Below are 26,058 nucleotides of genomic sequence, written 5' to 3'. Positions count from 1 at the left end.
GGCCTATCAATAGTCACACTAACATCTGTTTTCCCAGCAAAAAGTATCTTATGTTTACAGCACAGCCCTAAGAGATAAGTGCAAGCAGTAGGGTCAATGTTTTCAAACTCCAGGGCTTCAAGGTTGTCTTTTATATACAACTGATCCGCTATTCAGCACAAATGAAAAATCAAGCCAGTTTTATTTAAGTTCCTAAGCATGGATTTCAGTGGTTAACCTGAAACATCCAAGTTTGTATATTTTGACACTGGTTACAGCTAGGCCATGTCTAGGTTGCAAATATGCCTGGCAGCAGTGCTCTTAAACATGCTGCACTATTCTGTGTGGGCTGCCTCCTGAAATAGAAGTTTCCTGTGCAATGAGCTGGGCATTGAGTGACAGGGCCAATTAGCCCAGCCTCTTTCTAATTAATTGTTCAAATGCAGTTAGGCTGTCTCTGGTACAAGAGCCAGTCAGTATAGAGCAGTACCATATAATCAGCACAATTGAAAATTGAATTAATTTTATTTATCTTCCTAAGCATGGTGTTTGAGGGCACTGGTGTTAGGCATGGCCATACTGTGTTCAAGTTTTGGTTCCAAATATGAAAATTCAGGGTAGCTAAAGGCAGGGTAAGAATCCACATCAGTGATTTCTGTTAATAAATCATAGAGAAAATAAACTATAAACTATAGAGAAAAGTGTTTACAATATCATGATATTTTTATCCAGATTATATTACTAGTTTGAAGGTTGCAAAGCAGTTTAAAGTTTTTAGCTACCTGATTTTTAAGCATTTTTCAAATCTTGGAACCAAAGAAAAGTTGGAAGACTGTGAGGAAAGAAAAACAACCTAACTCCAGTATTTTTGCCAGTCCTGCTGTTTGGAGACTCCCTTTCTCCATTTTTATTCAATTTTCCTATATCAACTGACACACACTCCACATCACCTCCCAGTAGATGCATCTCTCCTGGGATCACTTTGTCAAGAGACTACTAGAAATGAAGGGCCTGATCCTGGAAGCACTTTGTCACATGAACAATTTTAGTCAATGGGACTATGCTAAGTGTCAGCACAATCAGTCCTTAAAATCATTGGCACACACAGGTATATTTCCTAAGCAGTTTAATTCAAGTTGCAAACCCAAGTTATACACCACATATATCAGCCAGTTTTATTGAAGAAATTTCAACTCATACTAGTTTGAGTTATTTTATCATGCTGTTTTTAATTATCTCCTGTCTCAACTATTCATCCTTATGTAGCTATATGTTATGAACATACAATTGGGCATGCCATTGAGATTCTACTGTAATTTAAGCATTATGGAAAAATTTACATTCACATAATTTCAAATTTGGCCTCTATGGTGAGACAGGCAGATGCTTTATACCAGGTGGTAACAGATATGATTTTAATTACTTCTATTGAAGAATACTTTTTACATATGGTTACATACTAATAAAGTGATTATAAAAGGCTATTATTTTACAGGCTTTTTAAAAGAGTGTTGTGATCCCTTGAATGTGAAAAAATATGCTGTGAAAGCATGAAAAGAAAATAAAAGAAACTTTCATTTAAATTTGGGGGAAATTATATATTAAAAATCAAATAAAAACATATGGTCCTTTTATGCATCTTTTAAAACTTCATTTAAAAATCATGAACCCTACCTAGCTTATGAAAAATCACTGTTTTACTGTAAGAGGCATAGTTAACTTCTTCCAAGGAACTTCAAAGCATATTCCAAGTGCTCTTTCCATTATTAGAGTGCTGTTGTATTTGCTCTTTTAAAGCCGCTTAGCTGTGCTTGAGGTCAGCTGCTTCATAATTTGCACTCCCCAGAACACAATGCAGAGCGAAAATAAAACCTACAATATAAAGCACATCATGAAAAAAATCATATAACTTTTTAAACTAAATAAATAAATATATAGCACTTCTAGTAAATAGATAAAATGAAGAACCCTCAAGATAAACCTCTACAAGTATACCAGACATACTGTTAAATTATGACAACTGCTTTTTGAAAGATAGAATTTTGATAGCTTGTATTTATAGCTGTATCAATTTATTCTTGGTGAAAGGTAGTCAAATTACAACTTGGGCATCAGCAATGTAACCTTCCTCACATTCCTGCTCAAAGCAGATTCAGAGGATTCAGTTTCTAGGAATAAGAGAATACTTCAATAACAGTACCAGTTGTGCTGCAGACTGGGCACAAAATGGATGTGTGGCACTGGTAAATGGTCTCCGGGTATTGCAAACAGAAGTGCGTTATAGAAATCCTCAAGGTAGCTGCAAGTGAGCTACAGGCACCAGAAGCCGTTTGCTGAGGCTCATGTGGTTCAGTATGGCGGATTTACCTCCATCTTGGTAGGGGAAACCAAAACTCTTTTTGAATTCAGGTTGAATTCAGCCAATTGTTTGGCCAAAACAAACCAAAGGGATAAAAAACAAATATAGGAAAGTTCAAAATGTTTCTCTATTTTCTAAATAGAATATTTCAATTTTTAATTTTGGAACACTATTTTTATTTAGAAAATTGCCAACTTTTAATAACAGCATTTAATAATAATTAATGGTTAAACACCCCCAAATTAAAATTTGTTTTAACTAAAATGAATTTAGAGATCAAACAAAGAATAATTTCACATGAACCCAAGACTTTTAAAAAAAACTTCTCAGCTCAACAGCAAACAAAAATATCAGTTATTCACACAGTTCTAACAGTATCGTTGATGACATCTATAAACCAAGCGCACTCCCTCATTCACTCTTTTCCTTTTACCCCCACACAAAATTGCATCACATTTGTAATAAATACAAATAATGTTTACAGAATAATAAGAAGCGGATTCTGTATTCACTCAAGACAAAGGCAAAGCTCTTATTTAGGGTTACTATACATCTGGGTTTTTCTGGACATGTATCCTTTTTTTGGGTCCTCCAATCTCTGTCCGGTTGTTTTTTTGAAATCTGAACAAATGTCTTGGATTTTCCTCTGCTCCACTGGTGGGAGCAGGGGGAGGGCGATTGGAAGCAGGGGCATCATGTGCATCTGCATGTGCACACACACGTGGCTGGTATGCAGCCAGGCAGGGGGGTGGGGCCAGACTTGGCAGCTGGATGCAGGTAAGTGTATGGGTTGTGGGGGTATATGTGTGTCTGGGGCAAGGGTGTGAGAGGCTGGGTGGGTGCCTGGTGGCACTGGGGGGTAATGGCTGTTGGGTCTGGGACTGTGGCAGTGCAGGGGGAGCAGGAGGGAAACTGCCTGCCCTTCCAACAGGGGAAGGGGCAGGGGGCCCTTTGATGGCAACGGGGAACAGGCAGCAACACAGGGGCTGGTGCCCATGCTCACACGGGGCAAAGCAGCCAGGAGATGCTGTCCAGGGGAAGGGGGGGTATGTGGCCAGGCTGCCTGGTGCGGTGCAGGAGCCCCAGCCCAGGCCAGGGGGTGCCACAGACCTCCCCACCTCTTCCTTTCCACCTACGCTAGGGCTGGAATTGCTTCACCGCTGCCCACATGAATCAGAGCCAGCACCCTCCAGCCTGCTAGGGAGAGGGACAGTTGGGGTTCTCTCCAACAGGGCTGGTGGGGAGCAGTGGGCTGTTGGTTGGGAGTGAGGGGCACCAGTGGGGCTGTGGGGGCTGTGGCTTGGGAATAAGGGCACAGGAGGGGCAGGGGGAGCTTGTGGGTTGCGAGTGTGGGGCACTGGCAGCGCCAAAGAGCTGTGGGGTGGGAGTGAGAGGCACTAGCAGGGATGGAGGGGTGCAGGTCAGGAGTTAGGGGCAGCAGCATGGCCTGGTGGGGCAGGGAACTGCAGTTTGGGAGTGAGGGTCACTGGCAGGGTCAGGGGTCTGTGGGTCAGGAGTGAGGGGCAGCAGCAGGGATGGGGGGGGGGGCTGTAGGCAGGGACTGAGGGGCCAGGGGCTGTGGGTTGGGAGTGGGGTGTCCCCCCAACAGGTGTCCTCTTTTTTGGAACTGGTAATATCTTACTGATATCGGTGGGAATAAGTTCAGGTCCTTAGTGCCTTAAATCTGATTGCACTCTGCGACAAGCATAAGCTTTATTTTCAGTGCTTGGCATACAAGTGTTTAGTTCCCGGGTACTGCTGCAATATAGAACATTCTCCAGCCATTAAGTACTATAATCATCACTAGGTAATAGCTCAAGATTTCTATTCAGTAATTATGTAGACTCTCTTTACAATGAAGGAGGACCTAAAGACTGCTGAGTAGCTTAAATGTTATTAAAATGGTTAAAATGTTGGTCTTATTGCTCATAATACTGGCATTGCACTGAAGCTAGAGCAATTGGAGGGGATTTTTCCAGTGGATCCCTTAGCTACAAGATGGTGTTTGAGACCTTGGAGTATGAAGAATTCATGAAATTTGGGTTGTATTCTTCACCTTGTTACAGGCTTCTTGTGAAACTCAGAGCAAGTCACTAAATTGCTCAGTACCTCAGCTGGGAAATGGCAATACATTTATTTTTCTTATATGGTGTTTCAACAATAAACTTGGCATTGTTTGTGAGGTACTCAGACACAAAGCCTATAAATCCCCATGGTGGGGGTAGGTGGAGATCTACAAATAATTAGCTGAAGCTCCTGTTTTTTGTATTCATAGCAGGTGGGAGAATTTGTGACAAATATATCTTGGTGATTGACATGGTACAGTCATGGAAAGATTTATCACAGAAACCGTTTTTTCTCCTTGTCATAGTTAATGTTTCTTTGACTAAAACCCCCAGTTTTAATAAGATCATCCCTATTCCTGGAAGATCCATCAAATACAGAAATACTGTATTTTCAGAAGAAATGCATTCAAATAATAACGACTGAAGTGTAGGGCATATCTAGGGGATTAATGACTGCTGGGAGATGATGATCACCTGAAGCAGAGCCACAGGCCATTAAGCCTCAGGAAATGTCCTCAGCTCAGATTGTTATTGCTATTATATGCTGAAACTGAAAAAGACATCTTGGGTATATTTTTTTAAAATGAGGTGATGCAATTTCTTCTTTTTTAATTAAACACTTTATTAGGAGCTTGTTAAAGCTTGCAGTTAGTGCTTGTGGGGGAGTCTTTCAAATTATGGTTATTACAGTCAGAATGAAAAACCACACACTGCACACTGAGTTTCTGCATAACTTGTTTCGTTTCCCAATTCTACAAAAAAAAAAAATAAAATAAATGTTGATTCAATGCCTATCAAGGTCAGGATTTACCAGTATTAACCACAAGGTAAAACATTCATGAAACAATAAGCCTGCACAGCTGAAAAAACATTGGGGAATACAAAAATTGAGGTGTCTTATGCTCTCCAGCATTGTGGCAATTTTGGGTTACTTGGCTGTTGAAAAGTTGATGTATAAACAACTACACTGGAGAAAGTGAGCTGAAATTTGATGTGTCTGGTTACAGGTTTAATTTTTTTTCTAGGTACAGCAGCCCATTTTAGGATTACAAAGCCTAAGACATGTGAACCAATTATGAGATCATATGATCATATTTACACACACACACACACACAATAGCACTTTGGGGAGAATAAAGGGTATGACAGGGTAGTCATCCCTACTGAAGAGCTGAACTGTGTCTTAGAAATGGGCACTTCCTAAGTTGTGCAAATACACATGTGTAGTACCCAAGCTACAAAGTAACATTTTCTACTGCACATTTTTCAAGCGATTCCCTTGGAAACTCCCAATCCCTGTCCAGCTGTCCATTACTCCTTGCCCTGATTATTTGCATGTCTGTTTTCAAAGTTCAGCCAAATTTTACATTGTCTGTTAAAAAAAATAGCTCTGATTGCATTCCTTTTCCTCCCCGCTTCTTGTTTCTTTTGAGAAAAGTACTTTTTCACTGCCCCAGAGTATATTAAAAAATGAACTCTGGGTAGTGCTCATAAACAGAATATTTTAGCCCACAAGATGAGCTGTCAGAATGCTGTAGTCAGTGAAAATACATTTACAATAGAAACTGTTTTGTACCTTTAATTTTAGCAATTGCTACTGACAATAGACTGGTATTCCCTAAAAACTGAGTTTATTAGTTGAGATAGTTACATGGATCATTGACATTATATTTTCTTGCTTCTACATACTACAGCATTTTGGGGGGGGGGGCATATTAACTAGAAGAAAGGAAAGAAATACAACACAGGAGCAAGAGAACTGACGCAGCTCTGCTGGGAGGCAGGGTTTGGAGAGTAAGTGCCTTCACCTCCAGGTGTGCTGTTTTGGGGCTCAGCGGTGGCAAGCAGCAACTAAGTAGTCATTCACTCTGAATAGAAAGCATGAAGGCCTCAGAAGCTGGCACTGCAGTGACCAGAAAGCTGGAAGAATACCTGAAGATCAGTTTGGGGGTATGTGTGATGAGGTTATTTCTTCCATCTGCAGCCTTTTCTCTTTATATTTTCCAGTATGCAGTTCATTTCTCAAAAAACGGAAGCATGCAGGATGGAAAAGGGAGGAGAAGCACCTTTTTCAAGGGTTTTTATTCAAGATTAATGCAGCTCAATGCCATTGTTAATTCAAGCTGTATTTTACTTGTAAATCTTAGAAAGATGCAATACAATTGTGATTGTCATATACTGGACATTTCTGGAGAATCAGGGCTGCATCCTCAAATTCCTGCACGGTGCTGAGTGTCTCAACCTTTTTGCCCTAGAGGCTGGATGGGCGATGCCCAGTCTGTCCACAGGCCAGATTCTGCTGGTGGGCCTGATCTGGTGCTTGGGGCAGGCACGGTGGGGTCTGATCCAGATGCACAGAGGGGGCAGGGTACAGCCTGGCCCCAGCCTAGCTGTGTGGGAGAAGATGAGTTGGCCCAGCACCAACCCAGCCCATGAGGGGAAGTGGAGACAGCCCAGCCTTGATCTGGCCATGTGGGAAGAGAGGGTGTTGCTTGGCCATAACCTAGCCACCCAGAGTGTATGGCCCAGCTCTGGTCTGGCCACAAGGTGGCAGAGGCATCTTCCAGCTCCAACTCAGCTGCATGGGGCTTGGGAATATGGCAGCAAGGGAGGGATGGCAATATCAATTGCCACTGCTTTCCTGCTGCCTATTTTTTCAATCCGTGGGCAGACTCATGGACTGGATGCCATGGCTCCATCAACTGGATTTAGCCTAGGGGCTGGGGATTCAGCACCCCCTGTCCTCAGTGAATGAGTTCAGGTACCCAACAAATTTTGAGGCTGCTGAAGCAGGGCCAATTTAAATTCTTTTTTTAGAAGTTAGGCACTTAACTTCCATTTAAGTACTATTTTTATATCTAAGGAACCTGAAGTCACTGAACCTATTCCAAATTTAGCTAGAAACCCGAGAAGAGTTTTTACACCTATCTCCCTCCAATTTAGGCCAATGATTTAAAAATTAGGCCATTGGTTCTTCATGAGGGATCTGCATTTGTACAATTTTGAATCATACCATTAAGGAAAAAAATTAAAAAGGAAGTTACACCATCACTGTTTTGCTGCAAACATATACACCAAAACACTCTGTTAAGACTCATGCCATGACCTTGTATTAAAGCAATAATTAAATTTAGCCAGCACTTCATACAAACTAGAAATTGCATCAGTCTGCTAGCAAATAAAAAAAAAAAATTCACATCTTAATATTTTCTTGAGTATAAAGATTGTTCTTAAAAAATACATATATTTTCAGAATACTGTACTGTACTGTACAAATCACCTAACACCACTCCAGAAATTCATAACTTATCTTAAATCATGGACTCAATATAGACATTAGATTCATGACACATTACAACCTGCCTGACACCTGATTCACCAGGTACCTCCCAGAACTGACCTCTTACATTTTTCTTTTCCCCCAACTTTTCTCCCCTCCCATTCCCTACTTTTCTGCCCTTTGTCTTCCTAATTTCCAGCTATTTCTTTTTTCAGACAGATCTCTTTGTTACCTTGAATCACTACCACTGTAGTGTCTCCCTTACTCACCTTTGTCCTTTTTCCCCCCTCCCTTCCCTGCTTCACCTTTTGTTTTTCTAATTTCTACCTATTTACCTGACACACTTTTAGCATCCCTCATTCCATGGCCTGAAGAAGGGCGATTGTTTCCCAAAGTTGCTAAGAACTTTTTTTCAACTACTCAGTTGGTCTAAAAAAAAAGATATCACATCTACTCAAAGAACCTGCCTAACTCATCTTAAAATAACTGGGGTTTGTAATGTAATAAATAATTAATTTGATTTCAGGAGATTAACTTGTCTTTTCTGAGCTGTAATAAAATTTGTCTCTGAGGCTCCATCCTGTAAAAAAATTGTTTATACATTTATAAAAGCTATTAAAAATAACTTCTGCACATGGTCCAAATATATGAGTTATAGTTTGTAAACACATTATAAGAACCAAAACCTTGTGCACTATGATCCAAATTCAGTTTTGATCATATCTTAAAAATCAGCAATGGATAAACCTATACATCCATTCATTTACAAACACATATGCACATACACTCATACAATAATGTTTTTCTTGATATGCATTCACTTCAGATCACTTGATTACTGTGCAATATCATTCTTTGCTACCACCTTTTTCTAGAAAAAAGGGGTAGGGCCTTTCATCTTGCTCTCAGGTCTGCAATCCTACCAATGGACAATGACACACAAAATTGTCCATCTTAATTCTGGCAAACAAATGGGGGCCCAGTTCCTGCTCTGATTAAAATCACTGGCAAAACTCCCATTGACTTCAGTGGGAGCCTGCGTAAGCCCTTACATTAACACAGTAACAGTAAATAGTATACTGCAGAAATATAAGGCTAATTCCTATTTCCCCATATGCGTCTTAATAGCATTCTTCACCCATAAAGCTGCAGTTTTGGGCATATATACGCAGTTTGTGGTTCAGCCCTGTGCACGCATGTATTTATGTGCCAAGTGAGCATGCTCAGTATGGCTATGCTTCAGTGGGCTGTTACATAGTAAAATAGGATAGATCAAATATGTTTGTAAAACAGGCTAAGTCATCTCCAAGCTGGTCCAGTGGGCAGACAAGAGAGAGAGAGATGTGCAGCCAGAAGGAAGCACACAAGCCAGAAAGTGTGTGGCTCAGTGGGCTAGCTAGTCCCCTGGAAGGGATGCCTGCCCTGGGTTCTAGCCTGGGTCCTTGATTCCAGCAGGACAGAAACCTTCCCAGTTCTGTTAATCCAAGGGTGGGCAAAATATGGCCTATGGAGGGACTCTGTCTGGCCTGTGGTGGGTCCCTTGTCTTGCCTAGCCCAGGTGCTGTCTAGCCCATGGCACATCCGACCACTCCCTGGGCATGCAGCAGAGCTGGGTTGGCTCCATAGATGAACTGCCTTTCTAGGCAGCAGCAGCTCCTTCTGGCTGCTGCAACTGCTGGCCCGAGCCCCATGGTACTGGTGGGGACCCGTGCTCAGAGCCCTGGTCCTGGCCTGCTTCAGACTTGGCCCAGTGGAACTGACCAGCTCCAAACTGTCTGGAACCTGCACTCACAGACCTGACCCCGGCCAGCTCTATGCCTGCTCTGGACTCACCCACCCACACTGAGCAGTAGCAGCAGTGGCTGGACAGAAGCTGTTGCTTGGCACACGGGAAAAGCAGTCCCTTCCCTTCGCTGTTGCTGGGCCCTTCTTGTTGCAGGCACCTGGACTGCCCTGCGGCTCCTCTGCACTACCACCACTGTCTTGCTGGTTGGCCTGGAAGCAGCGGTGATGGTGGCAGAGAGAAGCCACAGGACAGCCCGGGCACGGGCTCCAGGTGGCTGCAAGAAGAAGGGCCTGGTAGTGGTGAGGGGAGATGGCCACTTTTTCCCCAAGCTGAGATGTAGCTTCTGTCCTGCCACTGCTCAATGTGGACAGGCTGTCCAGAGTGGGCATAGAGCAGGTCGGAGTCAGGGCTGTGCACACAGGTTCCGGCTGGTCTAGAGTGGGTGTGGGGCAGGCTGGGGTCAGGGCTAGGGCTTGCACTGTTGGGAGGGAGAAGCGTCATGGCACACAGGTTCTGGGCTGTTGTGGAGCAGTGAGGGTGCTTATTGGCCTGTGGCAGCTGCCCAGAACTGCCAATGTGGCCCATGGGCCCAAATAATTGCTTGCCCCTTTGTTAATTCAATGAGTTTTAAATTCAAGATGAAATGGGCCACCGTCAAGAGGAGGGCTAGAGAGGGGTCTGGGCAAGGCTTAGCTCATGGCCTGGTGGTTAGAGAATTTTGCTGGAATTGTACAGGTTCAAACCCCCTAGACCTGAAGTTTCCTGCTTCCCTGGCCAAGTGCCTTAACAACTACACAACTGGGATGAAAGATGAGAGAGCTGCCGTCCACCACCACCATTACCTCTAGTTTACTTCTAGCAGGTATGCATGCAGGGTGAAATAAAATCCCACTCAGTATATAAGTGCCAAAAATAGCAGTTATACAGCTGTGTATGTACCATTTAGACACGTGGGGATTTAGCTTATCCTCATACTCTGTGACCTTGCTCAACTCACTTGAAAACCTATGCTGACAATTCTCCATCTCAACAAGGAAGGTGACGTGGTCTTCAGCTCCACTAGACTTAATTCTGAAACAATTTGTTGCTCACTCTGTGTACCATGGTTTAGGACAGTATCAGAATAAGTGGCAAGTTTCATAGTATTGCCAATGCCTAATTTTAAAATTTTCAAGAAATTGTTCCAAATCAAAAGATTTGTTTTTTAAAATATGAATTTGGAGGGTGGTATTTGAATTCTGTTTTTTGAGTTATTACTGTTTATATTTTCAAGTTTCTTTTTTTCTATGACCTCTTGAGGCCCCATCCAGCTCTGCTCCCTGAAAGATTCTCTCCATCTCTAGATCATACAAGGCCTAGAAATCTACTGGTATCAAATTAAGTCTGAGCTTCTAACTTAATCACATGGCTCTGAGAGCTAGCTCTTTAAGAAAAGTACTAAATACCACGAGATACACAATGAAATAATAAAAACTGGCTATTCACTCCAACAACCATGCTCTTAACAACTCACACTTTACCTCCTGTTTTTCCAGCTACCATGAAATCTTTTCCTGGGGGCACTTATAATATAACTCTAATGAGAAGAAACGAGCATTGAACCAGTTCATGTTCACTGAAGATAAAAAGCATGTTTTTAAATTTTTACTAGGATAACCAGCAAACATAATCAAATGTCCATTTGTAGTGGCACTTCATAAGAGCAACAGCTGTTCACACAGCAGTATTTCCTATGCAACCATTTTTCTTAGGATGTATTCACACAACATTTTCTACAACAGGAATGGACAAGAATAAGAGAGCACCAACATATGGTTACTAACAGACATCTACTGTATTGGTAAGCAAATTTGAAAACCTCAAGAGGGTTCTTTCTAGGATCATGGTTCAACAATTCACCAAGGTTTTCTTAATTAAATATCTCATGTTTATTTTGAAATATTTATTTTTCAGGTTTTGGTTTCACTTAAAATTCAAAGATTATAAAGTGATGAAGAATTGACAGAATCAGAAATCTGAGTTGATTTAAAAAACAAAGCATTCAAATATACAGCTTTTCTAGGAATTAACCAGGCAAAAGTTTACTGTCTCAGGCAGCAAACACACTGGTTTAATCTGCTGTGCGTTAACAGGCCAAGTGAGACTAGAAGCATTATTAGTAGCTGTTTGTGGCAGAAAACAAATACTTGAAATAGGCCCATTTCAACTGCGGAGTTTATTTTCTTAAATATTATACAGGAAATGTACCCATTTAAATGCAACATCTCATTCACTTTTATGCCTGTCAACAGCTGTAGTGTAATTATATACACACCACTGTGGCACTTACAACTCAAATGCAACTTACAGGGTAAAACAGACATCTGCAGAGAACTATGCCATTTCATAACTATATGAAGTAATTTATGTGTAAGGAGCAGTTTGTCCTTCTTTATTGAAGAAATATGAAGTTTATTTTAGTTTAATCAGTGCAAAGATTTGGTAGTTGGTCAAATTCAAAATTCCTTTCTTAGTTTGAAAGAAATGAACACTTTTAAAAGCAACACTATACAGCAGAGGGCTAAGCAAGTATATTGCTGGACCTTGAGAGTTAGAAGTGTTGGCTAATTATGATCTTAGTTTTTTAGGGCTGTAGTATTCAGTTCCCTTTTTTTCCCATGGGAGTGAATCATCTAATACCTAATATTTACTTAGCAACCCCAAAGACCTGGACATAAACAAATCCCTTTATTTATATGTCCACCTAGTATTACCCTAGTGTGTGAACAAGTGGGATCACTATACAAGTGGATGATGTAACTCAGTGTCCAACCTTAAAAAGAAAATCTATAGTGTCAGCAATCGTAACATATTTTGTGAATATATTTTCATTTTAGAGTGGTGTTATTGCAACTATACACCTGGTAAAGCAGGAAATGGGACAGACTTGGGGAGAGGCTTGATCCAGCTTGCTTACAAAATGTTCATTGGGATCTTGTCTACCTTGCTGAGAAAAAGATGACAAGCTGCAAACCCCAAAATAAGACTATTCCTGTTGGACAGAAAAAAGTTCCCAGCTAGAGACTATCACCCTGAGACATTAGATCACTAACAGGAAAACTTTGTTGCAAAGGTCAAAAAGAAGCAATGGGGAGAGGCTGGCTACTGTGACTAAATATGGCAGGGTGGAATAGAACGTGTGGATAGGAATAAAGCAGTGAAAAGCTGAAAGGAGTTTCTGAGAATGAACACCAGAAAAAAAAATTTACAAAGAAAACCATGAGAGAACATTGTTAGGAGCAAAAGGTCAACTGAGACTGTGTTTACTCATCAAACCAATGCTATTAGGAGAAGATAAGCATTTCACTGAAAAACAGAGAACATAAGAGCTTCCAGCAGTCTGCTTTGCATAAAAAAAACTTTTGGAAGAAAGAAATAAAAGGGAAATATATATTTCATTGATACTCTCTAGAGAAATTTTTGCCATAAAAGATACATATCCAAATTTTAGATAGACAGGACACACCCCAGCCTGCTGGCCAACCTCCTTTTGAAGCCAAGAGCAGTAAATTGTGACTATTTTTAAGTTCCAAGGCAGAGAAAAATGTGCTGAAGTCAGTCCAGTTCTGTGTCCAGCCCTATACTTGGAAAAGCCGCTCTCTTTTTGGCTTTTAGTCTCTCTCCCTTTCCCCACTTTTGCTCTTAGAAAATTGTCTGTTCCCTGTCTTGTCTCTTGGATTCTCATTTGGGAAGCTCCCCAAATCAAAAATGTCAATAGCCTACTGAGCATATATTCTCATTTTTCTCAGCACTGAGCATAGCCAAATTCAGATGGATTAAGCTATTAACTTTTTTATCACATTAAATCAATTTGATTTCCTTCTACTGCAGTATTACTGGCCTAATGGAAAAGTAATGGAAAAGGGGAAGCTGCAATATATCTTGATGCCAGTATAAACACCTCAATGATCTGGAGCAGGGATGCCTACAATTACAATACAGCCCCAGAACTGTAGCCACTCAAATCAACAAAGACAGGCTCATACCTCACTCCAACCTGCTACAGTACCAACCCTGGGACAGGAAAAACAGAATCCCTCTGGTTATCAGCTACAGCCCTCGGCTTGAACACCTAAGACCATAGGTGGAGGGAGAAAATATTATTTGGGTGGGCTGAGTAAAACTTAAAAGATACTTCTACACACACACACACACACACACAGAGGCACATGCAGACAGACACACACACACACACACACACACATACAGTCCAACAGGTAAATGTGTGGATGAGAAGGTGCGCAGAGGTGGGGAAGGGGCAGATTGAGGCTCTCCTGGTGAGGGAGGGGGTAGGGCAAAGGCAGGGGCAAGGGCCCAGGGCAGGTTGTCCAGAGGCGTGAGGGGGGCTCCTGCCACGTGGACACCCCGGGGGAGGCACATGCCTCCTGGATCTGTGCACAGGGTGGAGGCAGGTTGCCGCTGCAGGCTGGGGTCTGCACCTTGCTGCCAGTGCTCTGGCAGCCACACTCCACGTGCCTCCTATCCACTGGTTGCGCCAAGTCCCTTGCCAGCCCCACAACAGGAGGCATGTGGCATTGCATGGCTGCCAGGGCACTGGCAGTAGGGTGCAGAGCCCAGCCCACAGCAGCAGCTTGCCCCCACTCCGGCACAGATCCTAGGGGCACATGTCCCCCATGCCTGCCCTGGGGGTGCATGCAGCAGCGGGAGCCCTCCCACACCCCTGGAGGACCCGCCTAGGCTCACCTCAGGACCCCATTCACCCCAGCCCCTGCCTCTGCCCCACTCCTTCCCTCACTGTGGGGGCCTCAACGTGCCCCCTCAATGCCCCTTCGCTCCCACACTCCTTCCCATCCACACATTTACCTGCTGGGTGCTGCTTCACACACGGCCGGGCCAGGCTGAGTTCCCAGCCACCTGCAATCTCTAGCTCCTTGTGTGTCTGTGTGTACCTCTCTCCACCTGCTACAGCCACCTAGAGCCTGTGCCTCGGCTGCCCTGCAGTGCTCTGCGCTGCTACCACTGTTCCATGTTTCTGGGGAGCTAAGCCCTGGTAGCTCTGGGCTTCTGCTGCCTATGCCTAAGACACATCATTAATGATGAGCCCTTCCTGGAAAAGGATGACAGTCTCTAGGTAGCTTTTTGGGACAAATCTGTCCTGACTTATGGACAGCCCCCACAACCTCAAATGGTGTCTGTCTCTCAAACAACAGACTAACAAACTCCCATCCTCACTGAGGAGCCAGGCCTTGAAATGGACCCAAATGCCTGCTGCGTCCCCACATCAACACCGACCATATGAGGTCCATCACTGGACTTTATGAGAAGAACAACAGTCAAAGTTCTTTCACCTATAACTCTACCAACATTATATGCACCTGCACCACCACTGATTTACAATGCCCATCTGCTGTCTACACTAGACAGACAGGACAATCTTTATGTATAAGAATGAATGAACACCAATCTGCAATCAGATGCAAAGACACAAAAGCCTGTGGCAGAACACTTCAGCCTCCTTGGACACACCATTGCTGACCTCAGGATTGCTGTTCTCAGGCAAAAAAAAATAAAAAAAAATTAAACAGTCTGAATGGGAAACTGCAGAACAAGAAATCATCCACAAACTGGATGATTGTTATGTTAAGTATGGCTTAAACAGAGACTTTGGATTCTTATCTTATTGCCTGGATTAGCTTTTGTGACCCCTTTGTTCCAATAGGTGCAGTGTTTGCTTTCTTGCTCCTCCTAGCACTGCCTCCCCTATGTCTTTTTCTCTCTCACTCAATCTCTCTCTCTCCCCCACACTTGTGTTTGTATCCTAATTTCTCTCTTGTTCTCTAATACTCTGCTTGCTGCATAACCATTCACAGCATCTACTGGAGTGAGCTTCAGCCCATGAAGTGAGCTTCAGCTCTCTCTACATCTTATGTAGTTAGTCTATATAGGTGTATATCTACCCTGTCTTCAGTATGGCTTTAGACATTGTCCCACAGGGCAGTCTCAAAAGAAAACTAGGACAATATAGTCTGAACAAAAACACCACAAGCTAGATGCTCACATGGTTAAAAACCCACACTGAAAAGCAGTTATTAATGGCTTGCTGTCAAAGTGAGAGGGTATGTCATGTAGGACCCGCAGGATCTGTCCTGGTCCTAATTCCATCCCATATCTTGGAATATGGAGTCTATTTATAAAATCTGTGGATTACAGATCTATCTATCTCATAGTCTCTCTCATGGCTATGTTTGTGCTAAAATAAAGTTACAAGCTACAGAGTCAATAATACTGGTAATCTGAAAACTTTAAAAGAATCACCCTAGATTCTATTTTTACTGAACAGATCATGTCTCCCATTGAAAGATTCTTTTCTACCTTGATTCCTGGATTTAAAAGGACACCAAATCCTAAGTATACTTGTGCCTTGGAGAGGCTACTTGGTATTGTTTTATTTGTGTGTTAAAGACATGCCTTGAGTCTCAACAATAGTTAACCTCTCCCATGGTGTGCTAATAAGAGGTCAGATACACACATGTGGCTTGCAGCTTGGGGAATTTCTCTCAATGTTCTGCCAGGGATGGGACCGCCTGAATGGTTTCTCTCATAAGTTCTAAGCCATAAACTGCATCCTTCTTGGCTAGTGCTGCCAAAACTGGACCCAAGGGTATCCAGAGTCTTGACTGATGGGAAAAAAATGAGTGCTTCCTATGGACGCCACAGCTGTTTTCCGGAGAGAGAGCACAGATGCCTGATTTTTTCCCTACTTTCCGTTTTTGACTACCTGTTCTGGCAGCAGTTCCAACAAAAAGGGGGGAGGGGGAAGCAGCAGGCACCCAGCTGTTTTAAATAAGCCCTGGCAACTCTGGTACTGATTACATAAACACTGAAAACTTTCAAAAAGCATTTTTTTTCTGTCTTTCAAACTATTAAAAAGGTGTGAGTGTGCACTAACACTCTACATCTCCCCATCTTGAGCAGAGATTTAATGATCAGGATAAAGCCTTTAATTATGAAAGTGGAGAGAAAAAAAATGACTGTTCCTAGAAAAGCTCAAACTCAGAGTAACATTATTTTAAAATGAATTCTTTTTTCCTCATGTTAAACTGTAGATTGAAGATCAAAGTGTGGATGCAGGTTTGATAGACTGGGCCATATTATTCACTAGTGTAATTCACAGAAATCAATGAAATTACATAGATTGAGTTCTATCAGGTATAAATTTGAGTAATCTTTTAAAGCCACCAGTAACATGTTTGATTTCTGTGGGTTGCACTAGCTATGAACTTGAATCATATTTTCCAGCACTTACTTGGCTACTATTAAATTATTTGAAAGCTGCCAATCTGTTTGGATACGTGTGTGGACAAGACATCAGGGTCAGCAGTCTCTATCCTTGACTAAGTATTTTGTTATCCCACAGGCTTACATTTTCTCAGCACTTTTAAAATTTCTCCCAGAAAAGTGTTATTTGACATCTAATGTACTTTCAGTGTTAGGTGTAGTTAATTAAATTAAGGCAATGAATACAAAAGCTAATGAAAGATGAGCCAAAATTTGATCACACTGTTAATTATGTCTGGTGTGTGAATACTATGCACATGAGAGTAATGGAAACATTTTAATTGCAAGCTTGTATCTAAATACACTAACCAAGCAAGACTGCCCTGGTTTAAAATACCCATGCTGGATATTGTAGAGGTATTAGGAAAGCAGAGCACTATCATCCACCCTGAACATTTTCACAGTTTCACAACTGCATCTGGTTGCCACCTGTAGTGTTCACTTAGCACATATCTCCACCTCATTTTCCTCATGCATAATATGGAGAAATGCCTACCTAACAAGTAATGTGAGTATTGGGAAGATTAGTCCATGTGTGCATAGTGCTTTGATTAACAAAAGTGCTATGAAATTGCTAATTATAATCAGACGTGGACAGAATGCACTGACCTAACAGTTTCATGTGCACTGCTTTCAGAAAGTTTATTTAGCACTCTGCAAAACAAGATAAAGGGCTTTTGCAGTAAAGTTTCAATAGAAAATTGAAGATGAGAACCCTGGTCAATAAAAGATGTGTATAATGACTCTCACACACCAGAGACTGAAGCACACTTACTCAGGCCATGGGGAAAAGAGAAAGTGATTGTTTTTCAGATGAAGGGATTCTCTTGCCTCCTTTGGAGCCAAAAGCTTTTGGTGTTTCCTCCTCCTTGATTTTGCTACTGTGACACTTTCAGGTAGAGGTGCAGGTAGGTCAGGCATGAGTTAGCTGTGAGCCATAACTAAGGTGTCCAATGACTGTCTGCTTGGAAACCTACACATGTTATTTAAACAGCCATGGGCCAGTCAGTGAGCACCTACCACAGGTACCCAGGGGGAGCCCTTGCTTCAGACATGCAGCCTTACACAGTCTCTTGGAGCACCCAACCCAGGCATAACTTCCAGAGAGGTGGCCCCCTGGTTCCTTGCATTCCAAGACCCAGCCCCTTGGTCCCTGATCCACCCTGGTTGCATATGGTCCTCTCTCTGCCTGCCTTGTTTGCATGGGTACTCTCACATTTCTCCATTGACATGGTTTCTGATGATCTTGCAGGTAAATCTCTAACACAACTGAGTAGTCTATTTTCTTTTCTCCAAGCTGAAGAAAAAGCCCGCTTTTAAGGTGGCAAATGGCTGAAACTACTTCACCCAAACTTTTCCTCTCCCAACAGGCACCTGTTAGCTAGTAGTAGTGGCAATTTACATGGTCAGAGTCAGAGCAGCACTGAGAGCTAGAAAAGGTAAGAAAGTCAGATTCATTTACAGAAGTGATATGCTATTTTACTGGCCACCCGCAGAAGAATATTTTAGCTCATTTGATCTGCCTGAATATCAGGCTGGCCCCACTTCCTCAGCTGTCACTGACCTGAGTTTCTGATCCCAGCCCTGCCTCCTCCTTCCAACCAGCTGTGAGCTGCAGCCTGGCTGGAGGAGGGGAGGTCTCTCTCCCCACAGCTGCCCTGACCCCAGTCAGGGGGCTGTAGGGAAAAACTCGAAGGAGTTTTAGTTTGCCCCAAGTCATTTAAGGTGCATTATGCTGCTGAATTTCCTACAGCAGCTGGAATTAATGCGCAATACACTGCCAAGGCATGCAAACACCAACACCATTAAAGCGGTGCAAAAGCATTTAGCCCTCTTTAAAGTGTCATGCACACACGCTTCTTGTTTTGTCTACACATGGCGTGCTTCTGCTAGGGGCTTTTCAAACATCTGTATTTAGCCTAAATGAACAGTTTGAAAGGCAGAATAGAAATTAGAAGGATGAGAAGGATCCTTGGAAAAAGATTTAATTAGGAAGCATGTACTCCAGAGTATTGCTGAAAGGTACATTAGAGAAAAGTAAGTAAATTGGGGAGGAACCAATGTAAGAATTTTTCTGGAGGAAGAAGAGGACATAGGGAGGAGACACAGAGTAATAGGGAAATCTCCAGGGGAGGTAAATGATTGGATCATGTGGCTGTTAGTGGGATGACAGGGAACCCATAAGTAATGTTCATATGTCCTTTTTCAACTTCATATTACTGCACTTTGCTGTGAACTATAACAGTACGAGGTACTTAAATTGGGGCCCAATGTCTTATTCATACTAAGTGACCTTTGCAGGGTAAAGAGCTAAAGCAACCTTAGTGTAAATGGGACCCAGGCCCAATTACTTTCTTCTGCAAGTTTAAATGAGCTTGCCACTATTCTCATCTATAAACCAATATCCATTGATTAAATATCTCAATGGTTTCACTGACATCTAATACCAGCATAGCATTACATCTCTTTCTAGTTTTTGTTACTTAAAACTAGTCTCCTGCACTAATTCCTTTTATTGCCTACCTGTCTTTTGACTGACTCATACCAAATCACTTTGTTGAAAGTAACACTTATTTTTAGACCCTTTTCACTATGTCACAGAAGAGATCTTCTCAAGTTGTACATATATGTTGTCCGAAGCATGCTTCCAGCAATATTATAAAAATGCTACACTACATTTTTTGCTGAAGGCTTGCATTCCTAAACCATGATTCAGAAAGAAAACCTGGAAAATGTGTACTAGTCACAGAAGTGGGTGGCTATAGGAATACATACAAACAGCTCTGACAAGTGCTATTTATTTTTAAAATGGGGTCTGATCCTGCAGTATTTACACACAAAAATGATCATAGTTACATCTCTGGGAATACACATAAAGGATTCAGCTCAGTAAGACTGAAATGGGTCCATCTAACTTTTCTTGCTTTCAACTACTCAAAAGCATTTAAAAGAGAGCAAGTAAAGCAAATGACGTTCAGATGGATAAACTGGTTTAGCAGCAAGGTAATCTTATATAAGACTTATAGGAATGTCCATAGTGACGACAGGTAGTAGAGCCTGGGGAGGCTATTACAGATAACTCAGAAAATAGCATCTGAGTTCTCTATTGATTGCTATTGGAATGATTCTCAGATACTGAAAGACAAGAATAGTTCAGATCTGAAAGGATTTTTTTGCAGATACTGGAATGACAGCATGAAAGGTAACTCAATGTTTTTTAATGAAGGGGAGGCCAGATGGTTTTAAAAATTTTAAAAAGAAAATGTACCTCTTTCTTAAATGTCACTAAATATATAAAAAGCCAGTCTCACATTATTAGAAAGGTCTGTTGTCATGGGTTACTATTAAGAAGGGCACTTTGTGCTGGAGAATTTGTCTAACATCTCTCCAAACTATACAATTGGTTCAATAAAAGATCTTGCTTAAAGAACCTGGCTTCTCACTTATTTTCTGGACCATCACAACCCTTCTGCATAATATGTAAGTCCAAGAGGAAAGGAAGGGTATAAATAGTTGTCACCTTTGTGCACCATAACAATTTTTTATGGAGGCACAAAGGGAAAGTAAACAGGTGTCTATACCATTTATTGTGCCACAAATGCCTGAGGTTGTTGCCTGACAAAGGATGGTAATAGCTTCTACTGCTTTACTGTGGTAAATTGTTAGCTTTATTGAGGGAGAACCTGGAGCTGCCACAGTCTCTAGCTGCCCTGGACAGGCACTCCCAGGTCTTTAGGAACCTGTTCCTCAGTGCCCCAGAAATACCCAGCTTACAGAGACAAAACCCAGAAATTCCCAGGGGCACATATCTGGAAGCAGGGAACACAACCAACGAGGACAACAGGCAACATGTTTTGCCCAGGGTAGAGGATCAGCTGTGCCTGGATATATTCCAGTGCAGGCACTCTACTTCATTTGGCAATGTCTATTTATACCCTAAAGACAAAGCTAAGCAAACACCATACAATATTTTGGGCATAAAATGGTTGTAAATAATTTTTTATTAGTAGTAAAAATGATTTTCTTATTAAAGATATCAACACATTGATCCTATTTTCTTAAAACATGTGGAAATCATTCAAAGTTATCTGTCTTGGACTAATCTTGAACACACTAAAATCAATTATGGACCTCATGGATTAGTTGATTGTGTCCTATTGCAAAGAATACTTTATTCAATGAACTTTACTCATCTTCTGTTCACAATTTTTCTGAGAACAAACTGAGTTCTAAATTGTAGTTGTTATTCAATGTTGCTTGTGAATTTCTTTAGGGAATAATTTGTGGCCTGCAAATCAGTTGCAAACTCCTCACTGAAATATCTAATATGACAAAAAGGGATATGGCTGTACCAAATTATTAATTTCATTTTGTATTATGTGTTGAACACATACCTAAACTTGTCCAAAAGCCTATTGTACTTCAGACAGCTGGTTACCTAGGTTGACACTAAGAGATCATCATGACATGATGACCATTGATGCTGACTGTGTTTCAGGATTTGTCTCTAGACTATGGGGCTGTTGTCCCCATAGTTTCAGCAGCAGTACTGTGAAAGCAGTGCCCCCTGATGACATGACTGCTGTTGGAAGGAGTTTTTCTCTTATCTGAGTTACAAAGCTCCCCCACAAAATAGAACCTCTGCCAGCAGAAACCTTCAGTTGTCAAAGCTGCATTGCCATGGGGGGGGGGGGGGGCTAACACAGTTATGTCACCTATGGGATGCAATCTTTTCACACACCAAGCCAGAACAGCTATGCTGGCACAACTTCACAATGGAGATAAGACCTGAACTACTGGTTGATAACCATGGGAAAATGGGAGCAAGATAGATGAAGGCTAGTTCTCAGCCAAGCATATGACCTAGGGCAGAAACTATACTAACAGCAGGGCTCTCCTCTATGCAGGGGCAGCTATCATCAAGCATTAGAAGGACTGGCAGAAGAAAGAGAGGGTAGAAAGGGCTCTTACCAGCTTGAAATGTTAACAAATCTGTAAGTCAGGGAAGAGCTCAGATCAGAGTATGTAAGGATACATCACAAGGTTCCTTATTTTTCAAATATCTCGAAGTTTTGAGCACTTTTAAGAGTAACGTCACTATGGTTAAGAAATTCCTTTGTGAAGTACGTGTTCCTTGAGTTTTTGCAAGAGGTTAATCAAGAAGCCCAGTGAACTAGCCTAGTGAAGCACTGGAGGAACATGGTCCGACATGGGCCGAACATGGGCTGATAGTGTGGGGACGCAGTCAGGAAGGCCAACGGTAACTTGTCATGCATCCACAGATGCATCTTAAGCACGTCCAAAGAGGTGATCCTCCCCCTCTATGCGACACTGGTCAGGCCGCAGTTGGAGTACTGCATCCAGTTCTGGGCGCCGCACTTCAGGAAAGATGTGGACAGCATTGAGAAGGTTCAGAGGAGGGCCACCTGCATGATCGGGGGCAGCAGGGCAGGCCCTACGAGGAGAGGCTAAGGGATCTGAACCTGTTCAGCCTCCACAAGAGAAGGCTGAGGGGGGATCTAGTGGCCTGTTACAAACTAGTCAGAGGGGACCAGCAGGCATTGGGAGAGTCCCTGTTCCCCCGAGCACTACGAGGAGTGACAAGAAATAATGGTCACAAGCTGGCAGAGGGTAGATTCAGGCTAGATATCAGGAGGCACTACTTCACTGTCAGGGCAGCTAGGATCTGGAACCAACTTCCAAGAGAAGTGGTGCTGGCTCCTACCTTGGGGGTCTTTAAGAGGAAGTTAGATGAACACCTTGCTGGGGTCGTTTGACCCCAGTACTCTTTCCTGCCACAGCAGGGGGTCAGACTTGATGATCTGCTCAGGTACCTTCCGACCCTACCAACTATGAAACTATATGTAATCAAGTGAAGGCTCTCAGAGACATTAGAAACTGATTTTAGGGTGGGGTAGGTTGGCAGCATGCCAACATCCCAAGGATGTTTATCAGAGAATATAGCAAAGCACAGGAGCATGCCTTATTAAGCCGGATCTAGAAGTGAAGCTACTGAGACCCAAATGGGTTAGACTCAAATGGAATCCAGTTGATAAATTCACTGGGTTTTACTGGGTCAGGTGTAACATATGGAAGTCAACGTCTTTGCTGTTCTTTATATACTTGAGTCAGATATTAATGTTTCTTTTAACATTACTAGTATTTAACAATAGCCAATATAGCAGTTATATATAGTTATAAATTGTGTATTCAATTATAAAATACATAACCTCTGCAATGTTCCTTTTTGTAACTGAAATTACTGTTGGGAATATCTGAGTTTACAATTCATTTTTTGCAAGCATTGATACCATTAAAACTTTCTCACACAAAAGGGACTTGAATACAATTAAAGTTAATTAATTTGGAAATCTGAATGAGTATTTTAGTCAGTCACCCATCTCCATACAAAAGTACAGCATTGGGTAAGCAATATATTTTCTACATAAACCCGAATAACAATATCTAAACACAAATAGCAATATAAGTTTTGGATACATTTGGGTTTTGAATATCATTGTTTTACAATAATGCAGCACATTAAAACCACTGTTTAGCACCACTGTGGTAGCTCAAGTAAATTTTTGCTTACAGTATAAACCAATATTGTCTTTTTATAATTTCCAAAAAAAATGGGACATATCCTAACTTCATCTGCTTTCTTGGCACAAGACCTACAATGGAACTGAAAAAAGTTAAGTACCTATATAATTAATAACTGTATAGAGTATGGAATGCCTTTTAACTACATCCTCTACATTCTCTTTGTAGCAAAATAACCCACATAGCAGCATGGTTCTTCTTCTGAACATCAGTATTCCCTGGTGACTAGAGAGTTTAGAGCGCCTTATTAAACCCTATATAACCCTTCAATCTCATGCCAACAAAAGATAAGAACAGGCAGCACTGTATTTTTTGTACTTGGTTTATTGGCTCTTTCCAGCTCTTCTCAATATTTAGATCTATATTATCATGCCGCCATACGACAAAGTGCTGTATTGCTGCTGCAGCCAAATATGACAATAATGCTTTTTTTCCTGCCTGTTATAATTATTTGTACTGTCATAGGACCTTGGAACCACACTTACTGACCAAGCCATTGTGCTAACAATTTTGCAAATACATAGCTGAAAGATGGTTCTGCAAAGGTTATGGATGATGTAATTGATAGCATGAAGGTAATAAGATAGGAGATATCAAAAGATTTCAACAAGATCAGCTCATGGATGAAGGAGGCTGAAACAAACTCACAATTTAGGAGTATTCAGTTGAATCTTCGCTGATGCTAAAACCTCACATGGTAATATCTGCAACTAACCCTTTCCATGATATGCGGTTGACTAGGAGACAGTGGGCATGTCTATGCAAGATGTTACATCATCATAGCAATGAGCTATGGCAATGTAGCATTGGTGGGCATGAACTGTGATGGCGACACTACTGCACAGTAGGGTCAGAAACAAACAATGTGCCATCAGGACTGTGCAGTAATGGCAGTTACTATGCAATCATTTATTACTTGCTTTATCAATGGTCAGTTAGTACTTGCTTTAACTTTGCTTTGGTACTTGAGCAATAACAAGGGTTATTGTACAGTCATTTAGTACTTGTTAAAGTAACAACTGCATAGTTGGGTGCATGTGTATATGCGCCCAGAGTCATTTCTTGTTAGATCGTGACAAGGCCTTGGTTACTCACACTGCTGTCATTCCTTAGCTAGACTAGACTGGACTAGACTAGACTAGCTAAATTATGTTGATATACATGTCCATGAGACTTCAGAATTTTCAAATGGCATAGAATGCTGCAGCACATCATCTATGCAGTATGGGCTGCAAATTCATTAAAACTATCCTTTGCTCTCTGCATTGACTTCCTATGGAATTTCAAATCAAGTTCAAGGTCTTGCTCCTTATCTTCAAGGTGCTCTATAATCTAAGCCCAGGTAATCAAAAGATCACCTAAAGCTCTGGGATGGAGGCCAAGGTTAACTATGTTTCTCTGAGACAATGGAAATTTCAACAATCAGGGTGAGTACATCTTTGCAAAGGTTAGGAGTCTTCCCCAAAGACTAGTCTGAGACTCCTTAGAACTGAAGACTATCAAAACCTCCCCACCATCTGGCTCCAAATGCAGTATACATTTCTTTGACCTTGCCTTTTCTAGCATAAATTGAGAACAATATACATTATATATAAATTCAAGACACTGTATTGCATACAGTTCATCCCCTAGGGAGATGATGAAAGAACAAACATATGACAGATGTTAATCATGTTGCTCACTGTGCAAATGGTAGGCCTTAGATGCTATAACAATTAGCACAGTAAAAAGAGCAATACAGAACAGAACACCATAATGAAAGTTATCTTCATAGTATGGAATCTACTAGTTTGATGGTTTTAGGGCATATGCACATTACAGTGTTAAAGATTTGAATTTAATTGAAAAATCACAATTACAGTTTTTTTCAAGAGGTTTTTGTTAGGAACATACACATCTATATTTGAGCTCTTAGATTGTGATGATACATCTTAAAGCCCATGCCTACTTTGGAAGATTTTGTATCAAAGATTTTATATAGATTCTATCAAAGATTTCTGCCTTTACATTAAACACAGTATCCTGCAAAAGAGAGGGGGGGGGGGCAGCATTTTGCAAGGTTAGCCAAAGAAACGCTCCCCTAAAAGAATAATAAAAACAGTTTTACTGGAATAATTTTTCAACCTAAATCAAATAAAAAATACTCCTCATATGTTTTTTAATCTCAAAATCTTAAAAACAATTGAAGGATCATGATATTTCTAGAAGCCAAAAGGCAAACAGAAAGAAGAATTTAAGAGCTTTGGAATATATATTCTTTCTCTCAGCAGCCATCAAAAATATTATAATGATTTTCCAAGAAATGATGCAATATGAGTTAAATAGCTCACGTTCAGGGCTGTTGTTTGCAGATCTATTAGTGCTGATCATCGTCATTCCCTACCAATGCTACTGCTGAAGGTAATTAAGGGTCCAAGTGCATAAATTATCAAAAGACCTCCTTAGCAAAACTATCAGGCTGGCAAAATAAAGAGATTTTGAAGACACGAGTGTCAGACTGGCACAAGTAGGGTATGTTACCATTCTTGCAACACTTTGGTCTTTATTTGTGCAGTGATTTCCTATCCTATCTTTACAACTCTCAAAGAGCCAAATAATGTAGTAAATTAATATGCTCATAAAGGTGACAGCTTCCAGATGAGACATA

The 26,058-nt window shown here is 41.5% G+C and overlaps 1 protein-coding gene across 3 annotated transcripts in view; it reads right to left on the bottom strand.

Moving 5' to 3' along the window:
* Positions 1–1,088: 1,088 nt before the first annotated feature.
* The window catches only part of AGMO (alkylglycerol monooxygenase), a 339,051-nt gene continuing 314,081 nt past the window's right edge, over positions 1,089–26,058 (bottom strand). For 2 of the 3 annotated variants that reach the window (XM_059728961.1, XM_014603203.3), the window contains one exon: positions 1,089–1,851. In XM_059728961.1, the coding sequence (XP_059584944.1) occupies positions 1,771–1,851 (81 nt within the window). In that variant the 3' untranslated portion in view covers positions 1,089–1,770. The remainder of the gene's footprint in view (positions 1,852–26,058) is intronic. The other variant, XR_009462637.1, reaches the window with a different exon arrangement.

This window comes from Alligator mississippiensis, chromosome 5, assembly GCF_030867095.1.
Source record: "Alligator mississippiensis isolate rAllMis1 chromosome 5, rAllMis1, whole genome shotgun sequence".
Lineage (NCBI taxonomy): Eukaryota > Metazoa > Chordata > Crocodylia > Alligatoridae > Alligator > Alligator mississippiensis.
Note: the sequence above shows the minus strand (reverse complement) of the source record. Positions and strands in the feature narration are given on the sequence as shown.